This window comes from Crocodylus siamensis, chromosome 1 (assembly GCF_052110815.1).
Source record: "Crocodylus siamensis isolate JL-2025a chromosome 1, ASM5211081v1, whole genome shotgun sequence".
Lineage (NCBI taxonomy): Eukaryota > Metazoa > Chordata > Crocodylia > Crocodylidae > Crocodylus > Crocodylus siamensis.
In genome coordinates, this window is record NC_143395.1 from 252,740,305 (window position 1) to 252,765,032 (window position 24,728).

The following is a 24,728-nucleotide window of genomic DNA, read 5'->3' on the forward strand; positions in this document are numbered from 1 at the left end:
TTCACAGGACACCAGCAGGGTATACCTACTGTCTGAAGAAGGGTTCTAATGCCTCGAAGCTGGCAAAAGAGCTCCCCCCAGTTAGTTGGCCTGATACAAGCGCTCCCCTCTCCGCAGAGCCCCTCGCCCGGCAGGGCTGGCTGGGGGGAGGGAGAGGGGATCTGCTCACAGCTGGTGGCGCCCACCCCACCTCTGGGGCTGGCCGGAGGCCACGGGAGGCGCCGAGCAGCGCCGCCCCGAGAAGCAGGGGCCGCTCCTTTGTCTCGTCCCCCGCCCCCGGCGCCGCGCCGGACGCTGCCCGCGGCTGCCTTTCCCGGGGCTGAGGCGGGGGGTCCCGCCGCGCGGGAGCCCGAGCCCGGGGCAGCCGCCGCCTCATTAGCAGCGCCCCGCGGCCGCAGAGCGGCTGTAGCCGGGAAGATGGCGAGTCGCCCCTGTCTCCTGCTCCTGCTCGGCGCCCTGGGGGCTCTTAGCTGTAAGTGGCGGCGCTTCCCTCCCTCCTGGGGGCCTTGCTGGGACCCCTCCGGCCGCGGGGCCGTACACGGGCCGGGAGAGTCCCGCTCTTCGCCTCCCTCTGCTCGGGCAGGGAGCGCGGGACAGCTGGCGGGCAGCGGGACCTCTGCCGCCTCCTCGCCCCGCGCAGCCCCAGGGTCCTGGAGTGGGAGGGGTAACTGCTTGTTTGCTTGTGCTCACGCTGTCGTTTGCTTTCTCGGTTCATGGCACTTCTGCCTCCAGGCAGCTGCTGCTCCAGAGTCCTAGGGGAAAAGGAGGGTGGGAAGGGACCTGTGCAGGTCATTTAGTGCAGCCCCCTGCTCCAAGCAGGACCATCCCTAACGAAGTCATCCCAGACAAAGCTTTGTCATAGCTGGCCTCCAAGGATGGGGAGGCTGCCACCTCTCTGGGATGCGGAACTGGCGCCGGCTTACTCAGGTGGGGCACATGCTCCCCCCCTTCCCCGGGTGCCCCCTGGGTCTCCCCTGGCTGATTGCACCACTCCCCTGCAAGTCCCCCCCCCCAACTGCCAGCGGGGGCACTGGTGTTCCCCCCCCCTGTCCGCCCATTGCCTGAGTGGGAAGTGTTGGTTCCTGTGTTTCACCACCCTCCTAGGGAGAAAGTTTTTCCTAATATCCAACCTCAACTCCCCTTGCTGCAGCTTGAGATCGTTACTTCTTGTTTTATAGATGCTGGGGCTGGGAAGGGACCTTACAAGATTATCAGGTTCAGCCCCCCTGCATTTAGGCAGGAAAGACTGCTGGGGTCAGATGACCCCAACATGGTGAGTGGCAAGATGCTTTTTGAAAATTGTGGGGGTGGGTGACTGTACCACCTCTGTCACCTGCTACCACTGAAAACAGTCTCTCTTTTTCCAGTGCTTTACTGCCCTGCTCCTGAGAGCATTTTTCGCTAACTTAAACTCCCTCTCTGAAATCATCGGATTCCTAGAACGTGAGGGTTGGAACGTACCTCAGCAGGTCATCTAGTGCAGTAGTTCTCAACCTTTTTTGTATCGGGACCCATTTGTAAACATTAATGGACAGTCCTGACCCAATGCTGCTTGCTCCCGAGCCACTGCTCCTGTTCCAGGCCCCAGCCCTCCAGTGTGTGGGGCAGGGGGTGGGTGTATGCCAGGCATGGAGAGCCCCAAGCAGCCCCTTACAGGCTAGGACTCTGCCAGCCTGCAAGAGAAAAGCCATGGTTTCCCACATTTTTTCTCCTTTAAAGGAGAATCCATTTTTTAAGTTAGTCAATCCATTTTTTAAGTTTGTTCATGATCCTTTCATATATTCTTGCAACCTGCTTTTGAGTTGCAACCCATGAGTTGCGAAACACTGATGTAGTACAACTGCCTGTTCAAAGCAGGACCATCCCTAACTAGATCATCCCAGCCGAGGCTTTGTTTAGCCAAGCCTTAAAAATCTCTAGTTTTCTTGCCACTGGGGGGGGGTCTCACCCTAACAGGGCTCACATTACTTTTGAAAGGATCTGAAGGTACCCCTGGGTGCTGTAGCAACCCAGAGGAACATAGTGGTGCCACTGGAAGACAACCAGCAGAGCAATTAGAAACTTGTTTTTTTCCCATGAGACCAACCTGCTTAGTTGTCCCCTAGGTTCTTGTTGCTGCTGCCATCCCAGTGGCAGCTGAGTGACGCTTGGTGTAATCAACAGTATAATGCAAATGTTGCCTTTCTTAATACCGAGGTGATTTCTGCATTCCTTTAATCCCCATAGCTGCTTATTGCCCTACGTAGCTTTAGCACAGCTTCAGGTCAGATCCTGGAGTCTGAAACTATTCTTCTTGACTTCTGCAGCTGAAGCCAAAATATGTACCCAACGTAGGAAGAAGAACAAACGATAGCTTCGGTACAACTGTGGGGAGCATATAGTGAAGCTATTGTTTGTTCTTTCTTTGTTCGATACATATTTTGGCTTTTAGATGCCAGCAGTCAAGGAGAACAATAGCTTGGGTCTCTTAGGACCTGATTTGACACTCAACTACAGTTGTTGGAGCTCCACACTCATATGCAGCCTGTTAAGCAGGCTTGTGGTTAACCAAGATCATGCTTTTACCCAGTAATGCAGCTTTTCAGAATATTCGTTTTTCCTAGAAATTAACAGGTGAGAGCCAAATATTTTTGCATTTCTGTAAAATGGTTTGAATGCATTATGCCAATGGAAAAACAAAACCAGATTTTGCAAGTTCAGAAATGCAACTCAGGCGTTTTTGTAGCTTTTCAATCATTTTCTTAGCTCACTAATAAAGAACAAGAAAGGGCATAATAAAATGAATCTGAAAAAGCTTGCCTGACTTAGAGGGCTGAACATAAGTGTGAGATGCCAGAAGATAGGAAAACACAGCTGTAGATAAATGGTAGATTAAAATGCAACAAAATATGTCAGGCATCTGATAAGACAATATCATATGTAGAACTTATTTTACTGCATGCCCAAGATATCATACCAGGCATCTTGGTGCCTCCTTAAATGTTCTTACGTTAGCAAGGAGATTTAATATCTGTTTCTTATTATATAAACAGTGTTGGGATGTTTGTAGCAGACTCTTGCTAATTTAACATAGTTATGGTTATACCTTCTGAGGTATATCCTTATATATCAACAGTAGTCTCTGAGGTTTCCATCTACATGGTTGTCCCTGTCCTGTCTGAACATGGAAGGAAATAAAGTCTTCAGTTTCCTTTAGTGGTGGGGTTGAGTCAGAGGTGGAAAAGATGGCCATGATCGCACACATTATTGGTTCTTCCCTTTTCTCATTCTCTTAATACTTCTGTCAGTAGGACTTATAAATCAGTCTTTCTATATTTGTGGACAAGTGTGGGGTTTGGTGGTCAGTTTCTTTTGGTGGGTGCTTACCCTTAATTTAACTTCCTGCCTTTCTAGTATTTGGAAAGAAGTTTAAAAGCATATCCATGTTATTTTAAACTGTGATACAGTCAGTTTTCCCTCTATCTTAATGCACCTTTTCTTTTTCTTCAAAGCTCTCTTTTGGATGGGTGGGAGTAGAGAACTGACTGATGTTGCAGGGATGTGGCAAACCTTACCCTATGTATACTAATGATGCCAGAGTAAACTCCTTAAGAGTTGGTATTCTTCAAGTGGTGTGCAAGTCCCCCTGAGTCCTCAGAGGGCTCCTGAGTTCTCCAGGTAGCAGATACAAATCTACAGGAATGAGCGTAATCATCCTACTTGTATTGTTAGTGGACTGGTGGAAGAGCACTACTGAATGTGCAAGTGCACCAGATCTCTTATAAAGCATCCCAAAATCATTAATCTGACTTTCCTTATGCAAGTGTATCTGAGGAGTAACTTCACTGAAGTGAATGAAATTACATTTTTCTGAATCTGATTCTCTTTTCATTTTCACCAGATACTCTGGCCACATAAGGATCATAAAAGGCAATAAAGAATATGTTCAGTAAATTTTACAAGTTGCAGTTGAAACTCAGAGAGCTAGTCTGATAGAATCATAGAAAAACACTTTTAATTCAATACTGAATAATCTCAGAACACGTAGTTCTTGAAAATAGTCTTATTTGCACTCGGGCTTTACCAGTGCCTTTTTACCAAATATGGAATGACTATGTCAAAACACCTTGCAGATGAAATGTGATAGTTTTTTTTTCCATCTGTGAAGTGAGATCATTTTATTTGCTCAACTTCTGTAGTCCAGAGAAATAAGAGAACACCTTTCAGGTTCTGAGCAACCTTCATGAAGTCCAGGGAAGAGGTCATCACAATCTAAGCCAAGTGTCTGAAGTCAGGGAACCAGGCTGGCTAATTAGCTTCCAGCTGGCCTTGGTTGTTTGAGTGGGTGTGACTGCTTGTGGCCCAGTTACTTCCAAGTGGCCCCAATTGCCTGCATGGGCATGGTTGTCTGCTTAAAAGCAGCAGCTCTTACAGTACCTAGCAGGCTACTCAACAGAACAGAAGCTTCTTTGTTTAGTTTTGGGCTTCTGACTTACCATTTCTGATACCAGCTTGGATCCCTCCTTCATTACTGCTGACACCTTGCTCCAGTCTGGACCCCTGCTTCTGACCCCTGACTGTCTATTCCTGAACCCCTGGCTTGTGGCTTTTGGGGGTTAAGCTCTGACTGTTCATGCCCCTGTTGTTCTAACTTGTACTTGAGGTCAAGTAAGTTTAAATGCACTTAGAAGGGAGTTGTGAGTCACATTTAAGGTGGTGAGCAGAGTTGAGACTTCCTAGGCTGAACCTGCAGAGAGGAGCAGCTGAAATGAAGGACCTCTAGCAAGGACTTCCCTACCCTGCAGTACAGTTGTAGTCACTTTATTTAGGAAAGATTGCACATTCCCTAAGGGCAAGCGATGGACGTAGCCAGAGTTTAACCCTTTGAAAACAATCTGGGGGTATAATGAAGTATGCTGACTATGCCACATTAGCCACTAAAACCATAAAAGGATACATACCTGTTCTTGCTATAGGAGGAAGTAGTTGTGTTTTTGGTGGTGGTGATTAGGATTTCTTTGATCATTTGTTTTGTTTCAGTTTTTTAACGCTGAAATATAATTATGCCACAATTATGGCCACAATTTTTAGAAGCTTTCTTTCAGTATATCAGTATAGTTTCTTACTCTTCCTGTGTTAGGGTTGCTAACTCTCCCACATTGCCAGTTCTGACAGACTCCTAGCCATCGATCTCTCGGTGACTACTGAAAGCAATCCCTGAGATTTTAATAGGATATTTTAAGAAAATGCATTCAATTAATGACACTATGTCATGTTGGGCGGGGGGGAAGTCTCCTTGAATAGCTTCAGTCAGAGTTAGCAACCCTGTCCTGTATGGAAACACAGGACATGGCACACATTCTGTGACATGGCTTGGATAATGCAGCATAAAGAAAAAAAGGCGTGAACAATTTCTGTGTACTGGAACAACTTGAACAGGAACTTTTCTTTGTAAGTTCTGAGGAAAGCTATTTTCAGTATGTATTCATGCCCTGTCATTTAAAGTTAAATCATCCTAAAGGGGATATTCTATGCACAAAGTGCAAAATTTAAAGATACATGCCCAGCTATGACTTCTGCTGTTTCCTTATTTTTCTCTGCTGATGTAATAATACTTGTTTTTCTCCTCTTTTCTGGACTTTGTTTTCTGTCAGACTTTCAACTTAATACAATAAAATAATTATCCCACATATAGAATAATTATTTTAAAAATCTTACAAATATGATGTACTTATGTGTGGCTTCTTCTGAGGATCTTGCCTGGAATTTAGGTTCTTGTTAAGTGTCTGCAAGGAGCAACTAGAGATGTAGAGATTGCTCCAGGTCACTTTTTGTTGGTTAACTGCTCATTGTTAGGGAGTTCCCCCAGAATCTGTTCCCTGAGAAAATAGCCATGGTGATGGCATGTTGCCTATGATAGGGTGACAGGAGGTACCCCATGAACTGGAGAGACACCTCAATGTTACATCTTATTGCTATGAAAACATTACTAATACCATGGCCTCAAAAGGAGAGTGAGAGATACTGTTTTTAAAAAGGACAAGGATTCCTTTTCATAACTTGTTTAAAAACTACAAGTTTATAGAAATATACTAATTTTATAGAAATATATACCAATGTACCTTCTCCTAAAGATACAAGTTAGCAGGAAGGATGGAATCAAACTGAGGACAGTTTGTAATAATGTAGCTTCAGTTTTCCTTGTAAGAGAATTGGTCTTAAAATTCTGCAGTCCACAGATCAACTATTAGTGTCCGACTAACCTGCAGAAAGACTGAGAGTTTGATGGACTTAGACGGCAGATTATAATGTATAAACATGCCAACTGTAATGTGACAACTTTTTCATCTCTTTTATTGAAACCAGAACACATGATGGGGGGAGGGGAGGAACAGAGTCCATCCATCCACTTAAGAGATTCCATCTCTCAAATCCATTTAAGGATCCTTTTTAAGGAGCACCTATTTTTGAACAAGAATGAGGGAGACTTGCTTTGGCCTCATTATCTAACAAAAACTGAGATGAGTCCAGTTCATTTAAACTCATAGGTTCATTTAAACATATATTCAGAATGACAGCAGTTCACACAATGATTAATTTGTTTTTAATGAATGAATTCAACTATCACTTTTGTCATGGAATACTATCTAGTTATATATTAGAGCTATCTGGAATAGCTCATCAAAATTTACTCTGGAAAACACCTGTAGCAACAGAATAAAACCTTGCTGAGACTCCTTGTATTCCACATGATCTACTTTAACTATTGGAAGTATGTTTTCCTTCCTGGCAATTCACAGAGCCAATGTAGGTTTGGGATAGCTGAGTTGAAATTTCACGTTTTGCTGTGTTATTCTTCCAGCAAAATCCCCCCATTAATACCATCTCATATTTGTGCATGATCTTTGTACTTCTTCCACTTCTGTCCTACTTAAGAGACTCAGGCTGGAAGAGACTTCATCTAGTCCAGACCCTTTCTCAAGGCAGGATCAATCACAACTAAACCTTCTGTCAAGTGTCTGCCTAACCTGCTGTTAAAAGTCTCAGGAGTGGAGATTCTACCATTTCTCCATGGAGCCTGTCCCAATGCCTGACCACCCAGTCTCCAACCAATATTTCTTCTGCTGCAATTTGAGGCCTTTCAGTCTGTCTCCATCCTTTGTAACTGCCCTTGAAGACTGTTAATAACTGCACCCGCACCACACACCCAAGTTTTCTTTTCTTCAGGCTAGGTACCCCTGGATCTTTCAGCCTTAACTCATAACTTACGTTATGGGCTTTAATCCATTTATGTTGCTCTCTGGTAGACTCTTTTTTTCTGCCACCCCCAATCTCTCCACATCCTTCTTGAAGTGTGGGGCTCAAAATTGGATGCAGTACTCCAGGTAAGGGTCAGCAGTACCAAATAGAGCAGAGGAATCACTTCCCTTGATTTTTGTGGTGACACTTCTGATAATTCAAGCTAGTAGGCTTTTTTGTCCTTTTGACTTGTACTCAGTTGATGGTCCACTGTAACCCCCAGGGCCTCTGCAGTACCACAGTGTAGCCAATAGTTCCCCAGTCTGTATTTGTACATGTAATTATTCCATTCCAAGTGCAGGACTTTCATCTGATTTTGTTTTGAATGATTTCTCTAGTTTTCCAGGTCATCCCGGATCTTAGCCCTACTCTCCAGAGTAGCTCCATCTCCTCCCAACTTGGTGTTACCTACAAATTTGCTAAGTGTGCACTCAATCCTATTGTCCAAATTGTTAATGAAGATGTTAAACAATATCTGTCCCAGGACAGACCCATTGGGGGTCCCACTTGATACCTTCTCCCATCTAGACATTGAGCAATTGGTGATCCAAACAGTGTATTCACCTTACAGTATTTGTCTAGTCTGTCTTTTTATTTTTTAGCTTGTTAAAAAAAATGTTGTGGGAGATGGTGTCAGAAGCCTTCCTGAAGTCAAGGTATACCACATCCACTGTTCTTCTCATATCCAGAAAGCCTGCCACCTTATCATAGAAGGAAATCAAGTTACAATCGGTGAATCCATGTTGGCTATTCCTGATCACCTTGTTCTTTTTCCAAGTGCTTCACAGTAAGTTCCTTGAGGACCTACTTCATGATCTGTGTAGGTATTGAGGCCAGGCTGACTGGTCTGTAATTCCCCAGGTCATCCTTCCCTTTCTTAAAGATGGGCACTTCATTTGCCCTTTTCCAGTCATCCAATACCTCACCTGAACTCCACAAGTTCTCAGAGAGACTAGCCAGTGGCTTGGAAATTACCTCCACCAATTCCTTCACTTCCCTAGGGCAAGGCTAGGCAGCCCCTGGCACCCATGGCACAAGAAGGCATTTTTTTGGCATGTGTGCCTTGGAGCAAATGGCAGGGAGCTGTGAGGGGCCCAATCATTGTTGTGGCAGTGCAGCCCCAACCCCTTCCCTGCTGTCTGCCTTGAGGCGTGTGTGTGCCTGCTGCTGGTAATGAGCCAAACCAGACTTCCACAGACCTCACTGCTGTGTGCTGTCAGCAGCCCGGGCTCCATGACAGATGGCAGGGTCCTGCCCAGAGCCCAGGCCAGCTGTGGCAGGCAGCCAGGAGGCTGCAAGCAGCTGTACCAGGGTCTGCAGAGCCCTGGCCTGGCTCACTGCTGGTGGCAGGTGCACATGTGCTTTGGAGCAAATGGCAGAGAAGGGGCTGGGGTTGTGCTGCCACAACAAGGATTGGGCCCTTTGTGCCTCCCCCACTTTCAGCCCCTGTTATGCAAATATCTTGCAAGTTGAGGTTGCAGGTTTTTTTGGCATACAGCCCAAAAACATTGCCACGGCTTGCTATCCCTGCTGACTTGAAAGCATCAAGTAATTCCTAACCTGTTCTGCCATTACTTAAGCTATTCATCTCCTTCCCTATCTTTGCTGCCAACTACGCTTGCCATCTGGTAGATGACCTTATTTGTGAAGGCTGAAGTAAAAAAAAGAAAAGGCATTCAATAATTTAGCCTTTTCTGTATCGTCCATAACTAGGTTACCTTTTGCATTCTGTATTGGTACCTTCATGAACAAGCAGAAAGAAGTAGTTGTCCAAGGGACAGATAAACAGATTGCCAGATCTTGTAACATCTTGAAAATAGGCTCTAGGCAAACAGCACACCTCACAGGACAACAAATATATGGATGACAAATAAGTGCTTTTTCTCCAGGATGGACACTAGCCTGCACTTGGTGCAGATTAAGTTATATTTGTCCTCTGGGAAGTGGACAAACAGCACATCCCATGCAAGTAACAACTACTGATCCAGTCTCCATTTGTGCCTTCTTGGTCCCTGGAAAACACCTGGGCTGTGAGAAGGAAAAACATAACCTCCAAGTGCCTTTTGTTTGCTTCTCCTCTGTTTGCAAGGAGTGCCTTTTTATAAAGCCTGAGCCTTCCTGGTTTACACCTCAGGTAGGTAGACAAGGCCCACCTGAAACAAAGCACTCATAGTTGCACCCCGGCTCACCGCAGTCAGCTAGTCTCACTGCAAGACAGGTACTAGGCCAGGTGTGTTAAAATCATCAGGCCCTCCACACTGGCCCTGCATACCACATCCTGCCTGCCACATCCAGCCCCATGTGCGGCATATAGATCAGTTTGAGACCCACAAGCAGCATCATGGTCCAGATGGTAGGGATCCATGGGTAGGATCTCACCCATGGGCTATATCTGTGTTGCCCACGCACTAGGCAAATACAAGTTGCTACAAATCCATACACCCTCGAAATTCAGGTATTCACCAAAAAATGTTGATTAAAACAGCACCACTGTTTAAAAGAGGCTGCCATGTCTTTGCTGACTAGCACTGATAGAGAGCATTGTGGAGGGATCTCTGTTGTATAAAGCATGGTTTAGAAATCATGGTCTTAGCAATCAAGCCAAATTAATAAATCCTTTCCCCAAACTGTCAACTGAACAACTAAAAGTCTTGGGAGAGACAAAAGAAGGGTATGCTAGTAACCAGTTAGCTGGTTTGCTACTTTCTGATCAACGGTGAAGTTCATCTCTTTCTTTTTTTCAGTTTATACAATAGATAAAAGAGAAAATGGGCTGTTCAAAACAACAATGTTGTATGAGATGTAAAGTATAATTACAACTGCTGGTCCACTAGTGAGTTGCATATTAGGCCCTCTAAGATATTCTCACAATGTTTAATTGGAGACCATGATCAAGATTTAAAAGCGGTGTGTCCTGTTTCTCTCCAAGCTAAGCTTCCAATGGCAGAAGCTTATTTGATAAGATATTTATTGTAAGGTTCTGACTTTCTGCTACAACAAATACAGGCTCAAAAGGATGAGAAACCTATATTAGCTTCAAGATATCAGGAAGCTAATAAATAGCTAAGTAAGATGGGCAACTATCTACTTGAATGGAAAAGAGTGGCACTTAAAATTGCCAAGTTACATTGATACAGGCCTCTTTACACTTGGACAGCAGTAGCGTACATCCATTGCTAAAGGTTGAATGATTATATTTGACCTACATATTGGAACAGGTGGGAAACAAATATATTCTTCAGAACCATATTCCTAACACTAGTCAATTAGTACTTTGTTCACTGGTTATAAATGACTGGCAAGATAATGGAAGTAAACCAGAATATAATCCCTCCTGAAGCAGCACATATGAATATGCTCTCTTATTTTTTAATTATGTTTCTATTTGCAGTGATGAGTCTAAGCCTTGACAGACTGAAAGCAATGCTTATTGTACATCAGTTATTATCACCCTTCTTAGGCTCAAGGCACCCCTGGTTAATCTGAAGGTGCCCCTTGGAAATGTCAGCTCTTACTTTTCACCCCTTTTTTAGACCTCAGAAAAAGAATAAAACAATTCTCCTGTTGCAAAGCACTCAAAGCCCATAACAGGTCAAAATCTTTTTGACACTATGCATTCTCTGCATTCATTTGAAATCTCGGCAATTATGGTATCTTGTGAATCATGTTCATACACCTAAGAGTGTGAATATTGTGTGGCATCTTTTGAAAGGATTTCAGTGCACCCTGTTGAGAATAACTGCTTTATATTGGCTGCGAGAAATTCTTGAAGGATGTGGAATATTCTTGAATGCTGAATAAAGCTGGTTAGAAAAATCTCAATTGTTAGGAAACTTGAGCCAGTCTTCAGTCCCTATCAGTCATCTATTGTTGTCTTTTTTTATTTTCCTTTATACATTTTCCATCTTCCTGTGCCTTGCTCCTGCTGCCTTAATACATATGTATACATTGCCTAGTATAATGGGGTGCTAATTCCCTGAGGTCTCCGAATGCTACTGCAACCCAAATCAATAACAGTGAGTCACCTAAAACTGGCAGTTCAGAAAAGACTGTGTTTTTAACAAATGGCTATTATAAAAGTAATGCACATTATGGTCTGGACTGAAGGATGAGGTAATCTTCCAAGCTCTGACTTAAAGTAAATTATTGAACCTTTAGTATGGGAAATGCTAGATTTCATGAGGGTTCAAGCAAACTTTAAGTTAGCAACCCCAGAACAATTTTGTGGTTTTAATTCTTCCTTCAACACTTCTTCTTTGCTGATTCTGCAAGAACTAGCAACACAAGAAATGGATTACTCAGGTCCCGACCCCTGAAATCCAACAAGTGCATGTGGATTCCCATGTCTTGGTAAAGCTTTGCCAAAATACCATAACAAGTTGTCCACATAGAGCTGACAGCAATATTGGAAGCTATTGGGGTCTGGTCTGTGCACAGACTTGCACTAATTTAGGATATTGTTGCACAGTAACTTAGATATGTGTAAATGGCCCTTTAACCAGGAGTGTCTACATATTAGGGCAGGAAAACACAAGCAAAGGGCCCTCTGAGCGAATTAGAGATAATCTTTTTCCATCACGGTTTGTCACTAACTGGCTTTGTGCAGTTTATGCTGCAGTCATATGGCTGCTCCAGGGGCGCAAAACCAGTTGGGAGTGGTCATTCAGCATCCAAGGAGGCACTGCTCCCAGCCACTCTATGCTCCCACAAATTACGTTTTTTGTGCAATCAGGCCCCTTAAACTGCTCTACGGCCGGGACCTAACACACTGCAACAGAGTGCTTTTAAAATGGCTGATCACTTAAATTAACCCTGGTCAAAAGAAGTATTACATTAAGGTACTGTAAAGCAGTAACTTGCATTCCCTCCAGGGTTAATTTTTTGCATTAAGGCAGGGCTGTCAGTAGGGCAGGGGAGTGGCAGTACAGAGTTGCGGGCTGCTTTGAATGGCTAGTGCTGATAGGGGGGCAGGATAGAACTGAGACCCCTTGCCTTGCAGGCCACCCCCAGCTACCCCAGCTCCATGAGTTAAAGTGGGGCCCTAACATCTGTAGGCACCCTCTGTCTTCCCCACAATGACAGCAGGGCACCTGAGGGAGCACCTAAAGGTAAGATTCCCCCCTCCTTTCTGCTCCCATTCCAGGCTGCCCCCAGGCCCTTATGGCTTACCCACACCCTCCGTGTCCCCTGGCTTACTTGTGGCTATCACTGATGTCCTTGGGGGAGCAAGCAGGGAAGGGGAACCCACTTGCCTAGCTGCTGCCACTGGGGTGCTACTCTTCTGACTGAGCCCAGCCCAGAGAGCAGTAGCAGTGGTGGGTAGATTCCCATTTCCTGTTTGCTGCCGTGGGACAGCACTGTCAGCCACAGGTAAGCCAGGAGCTGCAGTGAGGAGTGGTAAGCAGGCTTTTGGGGGGCAGGTGGTCAACTACAGGCCTGATCGAGGCTGGCAGGGAATGAACGGTACCTCCTTCCCCTGTCAGCCTGGGGCAGCAGTGGGATTCCAGATCCCCACTCATTGCCCTCCTGGCAGCTCCTGACTCACCTGAACAGCTGGCGCTGCCTCTGGGGAGCAAGCAGGAAAGCAAAACTTCCCTACTTGGATGCTGCTACCAACCTCTGGGCTGGACTCAGCCTGATGACAGCGGTGGCAGCCAAGTGGGGGCAGTGAAGGTAAGCCAGGGGACATGGAGGAGGAGCCCTGAGGGATGGGAGGCAGATGGGAGGCCCTGGGGATGGGGGTACAGCCTCAGCCTAACCTGAGGTGGAGGGCAGCAGGGACCCAGAGGGGACCCTGCCAGCTCTTGGCTGCCCAGTTGGGGCCACCTGTTCTGCCTCTGAGAGCAGGTGAGCCAGCCAGGCACAGTGCCTGCTTAAAGCGCATGCTAATTTTAACACCAACTAAAATTACCATGAGCTAATTGTGAGGGGTAACTACACGTGTAGTTAAACCTGTGTAACTCCTTACATGGGCAAACATTTTTCACTTAAGAGTAGTTTTGTTCTTGCAAACCTGTTCCCAGTCACCTTAAAAAAAATCAAGCCACTCTTTGGTGGATATAGGTGTGTCCCTTTAGGCTTTTACACTGGGTTAACTTCTTATGTTTTGAATAATATAGTTAAACTTGAGCAGCCGCCCATGGAACTGTCAAAGTTCCTGACTCCGGAGGAAAATCTGTAACATACATGAAGCTGTTGAAGGCTTTCAGGAGCCAAGGAAAAGTAGTTTCTTTCTCCAGACAAATCATTTACCTACCAATGTTAAAGACTCCTAGGAGCAGTACAAATCAGATTCAGATAGGAGTCTTGTTTAAATTAACAATCTCCCTTTTACATGAATACTTTTTAAAGAGCAGATTGCTGTTTTCCAGCAGTTGTACTATTCTGTTCCCTTCCTGGTTTAAATGGCAGTTTTGATACTTACAGGGCCAGGGGAATTCTATTCTTAAAGAAAGATGTAATTGGTATCACTTTTTAACAGTACATCTCAGAAGTGGTATGATTTCCTCTGGCATGGGAATGCAATATGTTGTGTTTTTGAAGAAAAAAAGTAAACCTTTTGGGTGTAAGAGTAAAATGTGGTGCCAATTTTAATCCAGAGAAAGTGCGTCCCAGGTATCAACATTTTGGAAAACACTGCTTTAAACTGCTTATAAATGTTACCTTGGCATTAACTGTGACCCATAAAGTAATCTGAGTACAGCACTTTTGATCAACTGCTTCCTTGCAGTATAAAACTTGCCCTCATGAAGGGGAGTTGATCTTAAATCACAAATAGGAATGGCAAAAGTAATTTTTTGGATGTTTTTATTTTTAGGGTGTGTTAAACGACTTCTTTTACAAATGTGAGTTGTCTTTCTCCCTTCACAGCCAAATAATTTATCTGGCTCCGTATTCTTTGTCTCACCATACTAATCTCTCTCCAGCTACTTTGTCTTTCGGCATTTAAAAAAAAATCTCAGCCTTTTCTTTTTTTGTCTCTGTGGGAGCGGGAAAGCTGTTCTCTCATTTTGTTACTGCTTTCTGAGTTTGAATGCCTGTAGACGAGACCTCAAAACTCAGTTCTGTGAAACTGGGCCAGTTAATGAGTCATGATGAATGTTAGTCTACTTGTTGAACTCTTCCCCCTTTTCAAGTAGAGCAGCAAAGAGTTGCTTGGTAACTAGTGTTTCCCAAATGTTTTAAATGCTTCATCTTTAGCAACATGTGTTTTTGCTCAAAAGCTGAGAGGTGAAGATCACACTGTTTAATATTACAACAAGACAGAAATACAAAGCAAACTACTGTGCTATTTTTATTCTTGTTTGTCCTGCACTATTGTCCTCTGTTGTTCAGGACAGGAATATGTACTGATCAAAATCACCATATGATATTTCCCTTCTGTCTGTACCTAACGTAAAAAAAAATGGCTTTATAAAAGGGACATGTGGTACATGTTGAAATAACAACAATGCAGGATATAACTTTTAATTAAGCTCTTCCACTTCTCCTTAATTTTGACTGCCAAAACATCTTGTGTTCTTGAATGCTCTTGATTCTTATCAAAGTTGCACGTTAAGTTCAAAGTTAAGTTACACTTTGAACAAAATTATGATAAGATCAATCAAATATCTTCAGTACAGCCTAACTTATGCTTAATACCAGAGAGGACAGATTTTCTGCTGGTATAATTTGGCACAGCTCCATTGAACTAATAGGAATCTGTATCAGTCTGTATCAGTTGAGAACTTGGTATAAATTGTTAGTTCTAAAAAAATTACATATAAACAGTATTTCACTAGCTCCACTGTGCCAGTTTAACCCTATGCAGGATGCAATCTTAAAATGCATGTTTGGATTGTATTGGAAGTTAGAGGTTTAGAAATAAACTACTGAATTATAGAGAACTATCAGCACAGGCTCCTATATTTCCAAAGCATTATGCCTAGACATTAAGGCTGTAAGGGACCTCATGAGACCATCAGGTCCAGCCCCCTGCCCAAGGGGCAGGAAGTCTGCTGGGGTCAGATCACCCCAGCAAGATAAGCAGGGCCCAGAGTTATTTCATTTAAGAGCTATGCTGCCATTGATACTTATGAAACACTTCCATTGATTCAGTAAGGGTGTCTCATAGATTGAAGTCTCAGTACTTTTTCACTCAATGGGAATTGAGAAGGTAAATGTCAGTATGAAGCTTTGCAAATGTATCCCACAGATTATCCCAGAATTACTCTCTGAGCATTATAATATTAATATAAAACAGATCAATCATTTGAAATTATTTTTTCCCTAAAGAAATATGTATCTATGTCTATATATTTCTTTAGTGGCAAGCTCAGCTGATTGTCAGGGCTGCTGTTATTGATTCAAAGTTGACCTTTAAATAGAATATTTGAGTGAATATGGTATATTTAGTAGCCCTTCAGCTAGTTAAAATTCACTTGCACTGTATAATCCTCACAAGTCTGGTACCTTTTTGGCATTAGAAGTCAGAACATATTCTTCACTCACCCTCCACAGTCAAAATAATCAGCCTACGCAGATCAAATATGGATTGGAAGGACTAGTTGAGGAAAAACTACCATAAAATCAGGAAATGTCTTCTTTCAGATGAGCTGGAATAGCTATTGAAGTGTCATTCCACGTGTGGAAGAAAGCAATAATGTGGGAGTCAACATATCTTTAGCCTAGAAACTTAATTCTTTCCCTTGAACAGTCTTTCTCAACCTGGGTGTTGTGGCACCTCTAAAGCAGGAGCAGCTAACCCCTGGAACAGGAGTCTGGCACATGAAGGCATTTTGCTTGGTAAGCATGCCTCAGGCGAATGGTGGGGAAGAGGCCGGGGCTGTGCTAGCACAGCAAGCATTGGGCCCCTCATATCTCCACTGCCAACCTCGCATGTCGAGGTTGAAGGTTTTTTTGGCACTCTGCCCAAAAATGTTGCCAACCCTTGCTTTAGAGCCTTTCAGGTGCCTTAGAAGCTGAAACTCTGATCCAGTAATGGCAGGCATATGGGAAGAAAAGTTGGGCAGGGGAAAGGCTTGGGGAGATTCTTGTACTTGTGCAGACCTCAGTTAGCATCATGGACCTTTACAGTTGCAGACTGTGCTTTCAGTCATCTTCCTGTAGAATTGGGTTTTTAAATGTGAAATCAATTATGCAAACTTTCATTAAATAACAACAGATATACAAACAAAGCTTTGGTCTAGGGGAACATTTATGTTCATATTTGTGGCCATGTGCATGAGATTGAGGAAATGTGTTGTTTTAAAACACAAGTTTCTGAGACTTGGAATCTTGTCCCATATTCCTATGGGGCATGACATTTTTTAGAAGATGGGGGGGGGGACAGAGAATCAAAAACAACGGAACTAATTTTATAAAATCAGAGCGGGAAAAGCGTTTTTCAGCTTTGCATGTATTAGAGGGAGGAAAGGTTGGATCTTTTTGTACTTGGAACTTCAGATGCAATTAATTTCTGAAACTTCACAGTTGTCATCTGTTATCAGTAGATAAATACTTGCCTTGTTGAATTAGTAGAAGTTGAAAACTAAAGTTTTTATACAAATACTGCAAAATTATAATGAAATGCTCCTGGGCCTTGATTGGAAATACAATCCTTGCTTAGAAAAAAAAATCTCTAGAGCAGGGTCAGCAACCTACAGCTGCAGGCTGGATTCACTCCATGGTACCATTTGCCCCAGCCCCACGGACATTGAGCATTGGTGGCATTCAGTGGTAGGGGGTTTCAGCTGAGTGCACTTTCTCCATGCTGTCACTGGGGGAAAAGTGCTGGTGGCAGCTGGGTCCTACTGCCTGCCTACTGCTTGTCTTTGACCTGAACTGGGTCTATTCAACTCACAGCCTTAAACGGTTGCTAGCTGCAGCTCTAGAGCCAAACAGTTCTCTTCTAGACTTTTAAATAAGTGGTCTGATGATTCCCTGCCCCCTCCCAATTTTTCTTTTAAGTGTTCAGTTCTCGTTGACTTCAGTAAGTTCTGCTATGTTATTGGCCCCTTTGAAAACTAGACTGCTTTTATTTAGGAACTTCTATATATGAATTTAGAAATCTGATATTCCGCTCTCATTTAGGAAAAAAAAATTGGTGTAGCTTTCAATTTCCCAACTCTTTTGCAATCTTAAATGATCAAGGCCTGTATCTCAGTTGGTGTAGTACCTTGAACTTGAAAAGAGTTCTGTAACAGCTGATGATGTAGGTCTTGGTGCTAATCACTATTACTGAAATTGTTACCTAATTTAAAATATATTATGGATAAGTATTATAAAAAAGAGATACCAACAGATGGGTATTTTGCTATCCAGAGTAATCAGAACTTAATGTGCTTACTAAAACGGTTTTTGCTTCTTCACATCATTTTATGGTTAAAAGGGAAATACAGAGGGAGGGAGGGAAACCTGACAAATTCTTTTCCTGTAGTGACTTACTGGTTTTCAAGGGCAGCTCATAACAATAGTAACACATACAGCCTTCAGAAGTGTTGCATCTTAAAATGGGCAACAGTTAAAGCCAGTGCAGTTGCAGCACTAGGCTTTCATTACATTTACAAACTGTCCCACAACTGGGCTGCCACATTGTTGCTATGGAAACCGAGTTCAAGCAGAAGTGTTAGAAAACTGGAAAATAGGCTTTTTTGTGAGACACTGACTAGTTTAAAACACCATCCCCCATTTTCTTTAAGTCCCCATTGGTTACTATGGGAACAGGAACAGTAGTAGACTTGTTCAAAAGTTTGTTTTTTTTAATTGATCATTTAAAATATATATTTATAGTATTCATAATTTGTCTAATTATACCTGTTAAGGTATAGAGTTCCCCCAGACTTTTAAAATCTGCATCTTGTACAAAGTTAGCAAATTTAATATTTTTTTCCTTCAGAGGTGGGGGAGGGGAAGAGAACTTTCCTTTTTAATACCTAAAAGAAATAGAGGACTAATATTTTTAACTGTTTTATATGCAGTAAGATAATGCATCTCTCAAGAAGCTGGGTTCTTTGGAATAACTCAGATACTATGCGACAAATCCTATAGCATTTAGATTGTTGTCAGCACTTCGTTTGTGGATTTGTAAGACAGCAGTGAACATAACCAGCAAATCACTGAACTTGACATCTAACTACATATTACTTGCATGCATAAGTCTTTCAAGTTTGAGGCTCTTTCCATTAGGGATTTGTGTGCATGTGTTTCCAAGTTTCCAGACAAAACAAAATAAAAATTAGTAAAATAAATAAATAACATTGGATTGTAATCCAACAACAAAATTAGCAGATTTAGCTGTCTTTCATATGCAAATTTAGTCATGAATCTTGTGGAATTATTTTTTAAATTAAAGTATTTTGCCTCTACATGCAGTTGCCCCTGTGCAGATGGCCTCCAGTGTGGACATAACATATTACAGAACTGAGGTCTCAGTCACTTACCAACTATGGCTTTGATAATACCATTTGTAGTTCATGAGTGTGTGTGTACATGTATGTACATATATGTATATATGGCTGTGCTGCCATGGAGTCCCATTTAAATCAATGGCACTACCCTGATGCAAGCCACAACTGGGCAAATGTAAAATGAATTTCAGGATGGTGCCCCATAGGTAGCCCCATATCTGGAAGCTGCAATAAATATCGTGTATCCAAGACAGTGACATAATCTCAAATGGTTCAAAAGACACAGGAGCAGTCTATAGTAACTGAAGAGTCACAGCAACATATACCTCAGTGTGAATTGTTGCAATGTTCTTGACTGGTTAATCTGTAACAGTGATAGAACTATTGGCATCCTACTGGGAAATGTAGTACTTGTATATTGGGAAAACTACTAAATGCCCTTCCCAGATCTAACAGTTACTTAGATATGTGTATTGAATCCAGGGAATGGCAAGGCCTAATCATACAGGGACCCACCACCTTCATGCTGGTTCTGGCCATCATGAGCTTGTTGGCAGTGTAGCTTCTTGCCTCCACAGGCCCAGCCACTACAACCCTGAAGATTGCTAAGGGGCAATATCTGTAGCTGAAAACGAAACCAGGAGAACTATTTTTATTATTCACTTATGCCCCCTCCTACCCACTCTGCTTTTCATTATGCCTGCTTTCTGGCCCTAGGATGGCATATGGGCCCTACAGATAGTCAGTGAAAGTTAAGTTCACAGTTAAGCTTAAACATGAATTGAAGGCCCTGATTTAGGAAAGCACCTTGGGTGCCTATACACATGTACTAAGGCTGCTCCAATGTGCTGTAATTCCAGTGCATTGGAGAAGACTTTATTGAGTCTGCCGAAGCGTGGTAATGACTGTGCTCCAATGTCATATGTATCCGTATCCCTGCTCTGAAAAATGGTGGCAGGGGCACTTTAATTAAAGCTTGTTAAGTGAGCTTTAAAGCACCCCCGCTGCCATTTTTTCAGCATAGGGGAGGCTGATAGATATGACAATAGGATAAAATAAATAACAAAACTGATTTATGTTTCAAATGTTCAAGGATGCTATTAAATGTCAAAGACTTTTTGACATTTGGAACTTCTCAAAGAAGTTGCTGTGCATTTCTTCGAGAGCTGCTCTAATTAAAGTGCCCCCCCCCACTCCCAGAACGTGTATAAACACCCCTTGAGACTAAAGTGGGATTGATAATATTCTCGCATCATGTGTGAGAATATGGAATGACACTCCTGCATAGTGCTGATGCAGTAAATGTGATGTAGTTATCATTACCTTCTGCTTGATTCTCTTGTTGTTGAGGGACTTATTTTTGGGACAGGGGCAGCAATTGGCTGTGCAGTTGTATCTTGAGGATAATGTTGCTGTGCACTTAAATGACAGTTTTCTGCTACAAAGAAACATCGTGAAGGCCTGCAGAAAAATTTCCTCTGAAAACTATCCTGTACCAAAACATTGAAAATTTATAAATGGAAAAAATTATATTTGCAAGCTCCCTCGGTACAATTCACATGCCACTATATATGTATACTATATATATTACATCGTAATATAAAATACATAAAAACATTTATTAACATTATCATAATGTATATTTCTCTTACTATGATTTGTTGACAAAAAAATTTAATGTAATTTATTTGATGACATTGTTGCATACTGCTCCTCTCATGTGGCATTTGAAATTGGATTCAACAGGATAAAATAAATGACAAAACTGATTTATGTTTCAAAATGTTGAAGGATGCTATTAAATGTCAAACTATGTATTAGCTTTGGATGAACTGTAACCAGTACTTCCTCAGTTGCTGTGATTAACTAATCCTTCTTTCGACATTATTTTTCTGCAGTGGTCATTCTTTAGCTTTTGATTGATATGTTAAGCTGGGATGGGCAATTATTTGGGGTGGAGAGGCACTTATGGAGTTTTGGTTAGCTGTTGAGGGCCTGGTGAGGAGGGAAGTTGCTGACCCAGCCTGGTGTGGGGTGAAGGGAGGGAGGCAATTGATCCTATCTGGGCACAGGCCCATCCACCCCGCATCCACTTCCAGGGTCGCTGGACAGAGCATGCGGGTGGGCAGGTCTCCATGGAGACTGAGTTAAGATCCCCTGTGGGTAGGGCATGCTTGGCTGGGCAGATGGGATGAGCCACAGGTTGGCATGGAGAAGGTCAACTGGCTGGGGCACAGGTCACAGGTCAGTTACAGGGTGGGGCTGGGGCCTGAGGCAGAGCTGCAATCCACTCCCCACATGTTCCTGTGACAAGTGCAGATTCTGTGGGCAAGGATGTGTGGGGAGCAGATCATGGCTCTACCCTGGGCCCCACACTATCACTGTCCCATGATCCTGGCTCCTGTCTGCCCATCCTACTCCCAGACACCGCTCCTCATCCACCTGCCACCCCATCCCATCAACCTGGCCAAGCATGCCCTGTTTGCGGAGGTCCCAGACTGCTCCCCGTGGAGGTCCTACCTGCCTGCTCTGTCCAGCACCCCTGCCAGTGTGCTGGTGACAGGCCAGGGTGCCTGGGTGGTGGCTGGGTCCAGCCGCAGCAGAGGAGATGCTGACAGTGGCAATTAGAAGGAGCACCACCATGGGAGCTGCCAGGAAGCCTAGTCTGTGCCACTTCCTACTTGCCACACACCCAGGGACAGTGGGACTGGCCACATGCTCCATGGCTTGGGCTGCCCCTGCACCTGGGCTGGGCAAGGCTGAGGGACCTGCTGTGGGCCAGATAGAATCCTTTGGTGGGCTGGATCTGGTCTTCAGGCTGTATTTTGCCCTCCCCTCCATTAACTTATGCATCCTACTGACCTGTGAAAGCAGAATAGGACTAAACATCTATATGGTGTAAACCTTTTTAGTAGAAAATAAATGTCTTTTTTGTTTGCCTGGTGTTTTAAAAAGACTTGCTTTGCAAAAATCTGAAAGTATTAATCAGCAGACCTCTTCTGTCCCCACAATTTAAATTTTATATTTACAAAATATAGGATTCTTTCAATTTCCACTAGAAAGGAAAATTCTCTAACAACTCTAATCTGAATGTCTGAAGAAGACACTTTTTTTCCTGATCCTTTCCTCTTTCTGGAAAGTGAAACCTTCCCTCTAGTGCAGGCATCCTGGACGGTTGTCAAACTGGTGAGAATTCTCTTCTGACTCACTTGGCTAAACTAGGCAACGCAGTATGTAGTATATTGTCTGCATTTGTAACTTGAGTGCTAATAATAAAGAACTGCTTTTAATACTAATTGTGAAGGCAGCATTAAATGACTTTGCCATTGAGGAAGTGTTCCAGCTGTTTACATATATGCACCCTCCATCTCCCTAGTTTTTAAATACTATTCTTATTAATCAGCTTCAAATTCTTGTCTGCTTAGAGGAATTGAATGAGCAGGAAAAATAGAGGATTAGCCTAATGTGTGTGGCTCTGAGATTGGAGCAGAGAAGTAAACAGTGCATTGGGTCTTTTTGATAGGATACCTTGTCAGGGAGCTGGAATTTTAAACCTGTTATACTGCGGGGCAGATGGTCAAATAGGAAGTCTGGCACCAAGCAACCCAGTCCCTGGTTCCATTATATTTCAGAATATGTTTTTTCCCTTCTCCCCGTTCCCTCTTTACAATGTAGTCCTTTTGTCCCAGGATGAGAAGTTTCTAAAACACTGAAAAAAAAGCTTTGAGAGAAATCATTGGACAACTGTAAGCGGGAAGCTGATTTTTAAAGTGTTCCTGCTAACAAGGTGCATTAGCAGTGCCTTGCAGACTGTTTACCCCCTGCAGTGCAGGACTGGAGTGTATGCAGATTTCTATCAGATACTGTCCCTGCTCCATTTTTCTTACTAGGTACTCAGCAAATCTGAGCGCATATGTGCCTTCCTGGCTGTCGGAGTGGAGCAAATTCAGTTTTTCTCTCACCCCTAAAGTTTGCTTCATGATGGCCTTCATTGCTTCCCCTCTCTCCTCTACCTAACAGTCCTTCCTCTTAAATGTAGCAAGTATCTGCCACTGCTGCTTCTCCTCACATCTTTCTCAAGAATAGGGAAAGTAAATCTGACTTATGGTTGTGAATAATATGTGAAAATGACTAGAGGGTTAGTCACTGCTAACTGATGCTTTCTTGCTGCTGATGCTTAAAATGTAAAAGCTTTGAGCAGCAGCAGAGATGATAATGACCACTTGTCTGCCGATTCAGGACTGTGGGACAGAACTTCACTGCTACCCAGCGCATCCGCAGGTGGTGGGTAGTGGAAGGGAAGGTTAGCTATGAAATAAGCAGGGGTAACTCTCACAAATAAGCTGTCACCGGCGAAGCACGCGGGTAAGACATCACAGAAGACAATCAGCCTTTTAGGTATTGCTGAAGAAGAAGCAGTAGCTGATTCAGAAAGTCAGCATCACATCTTCTTGTATATTTGGAAAGTTTTCTCTGACAGCGAAAAGTCTGAAAACTTAGAGTGGCATTCTTTTCCCTTCCTGATTATCCAAGTGTCCAGCCTTTGGTACTTTTGGCACTTAGGAGCCCAAAGGAGTTCTAGTCTTGGATGGGTAAGCCGTTCATGTGTTGACAACAACACATGTGAATACTGGGTGTGTGCACTGATGAGACATATGAGTGAGCAAGCTTTTGTGTTTTGCCCCAGTAGTTGAATGACTAGGATGCTCGCCTTCGAGCCCAAGTCCTTTGGCTTCCTTAGCTGCCCTCACACATGTAGTGGTTTGAACATCAATTCCTCTGACTTCGTAGCACAACACGCTAACCATCACACCATGGACCAGCAGGGAGAAGAGAGAAAACCACACGATGTGTGGCTCAGTAGGGTGGCTGCTAACCCAGGGGGAGCAGGTCCTGATTCTAGTCAAAGTCTTTTTGGCTGACTGCACTGTCGTCATCCAAGGCCTCTGTGCATCCGCAAGGGGTACACATACATTCCCTGGCTGCAACTGTGCTCACCCACTTGGTATGCGTATGTAGTTGCCCACGTGCACAGAGCTAAGTATCCGGGTGTAGAATTCCTCTGGGTTTGTAAGTACCAAAAGTGCCATGTAGATGACCACTTAGCCAAGAAGAATAGCATTCCACCCTTCTTTTTCTGTTCAAAAGAATAATTTAATCCTGAAAAATATTTCATTTATAATAAATTTAACTTCCTCAACCCAATACAGAGGGGATGTTTTTATTCTCTTATCTACTCACCTGTAGCAAAGTGATTTTTCCATACCGTGCACATGAATACATCCTTTCTTAATAAAACCAGAAGCCTACAAGAAACATAATTTTCTAACTTTAACACCTGAGAATTTTAAAGTGATTTTTTTTCAGTTAATGCATTTGCACTGTCAGATACTTTGTTTAATGTTAGGATTTGCATTTATGTATCCAACTCTTCTCATACATTATGTTACAAAAATTCTAGTGGCTGAGTCTTAGAAACACTCTTAACTCAATTTCAGACTGTTGAGTCTTGCAGTTACCTTGCTGCCCCAAGCTCCAGTAGTTAGTGTGAACATGAAATCCTGGGTTTGATTTCCCCAAACGTTTGCTTTTTCCCTTTTTCCTAAAAGTGTGGAGTCAGTATTGCCATACCATGTTTATGGTACTTATGATCCATCCTATTTGAGGGGGAAAACAATGTTATTATAGTCAGTCCCCTGCAACTTCAGACTGAATTTTAATGTACCCATTATATTCATGCATTTTTAAAAAATAGATAAAATAAGATCAACAACAAATCTTTCATGAAAATATTAGCAAAAGGATGAGTTCTTTTCATGACTTTTATGTGATGATCTCTGGCAAGGAATTACAGACCTGAGAAGACTTATGCCAAAAAAACAAGAACACCTCTGACAGTTTAACCCAGGGCACTGGACAGATATTTTAACTCGCTTCATACATTTTATAGGGATGCTGACTTCAAATATAGAAGACTAGTCTTTCCCACCCACATTTAGGGATTTTAACACAGACAACTTTCATTCCCATCATTTTATTCTTGAAACAGCTGAGTTCCTAAAC

At 43.1% G+C, this 24,728-nt stretch overlaps 1 protein-coding gene across 1 annotated transcript in view; it reads left to right on the plus strand.

Annotated features, from left to right (window-relative positions):
* The first annotated feature begins 209 nt into the window (after positions 1 to 209).
* Positions 210 to 24,728, plus strand: part of JAM2 (junctional adhesion molecule 2) — a 50,507-nt gene continuing 25,988 nt past the window's right edge. The window contains exon 1 of the mRNA XM_090060309.1: positions 210 to 472. Coding sequence (XP_089916435.1) covers positions 418 to 472 — 55 coding nt within the window. The 5' untranslated portion in view covers positions 210 to 417. The remainder of the gene's footprint in view (positions 473 to 24,728) is intronic.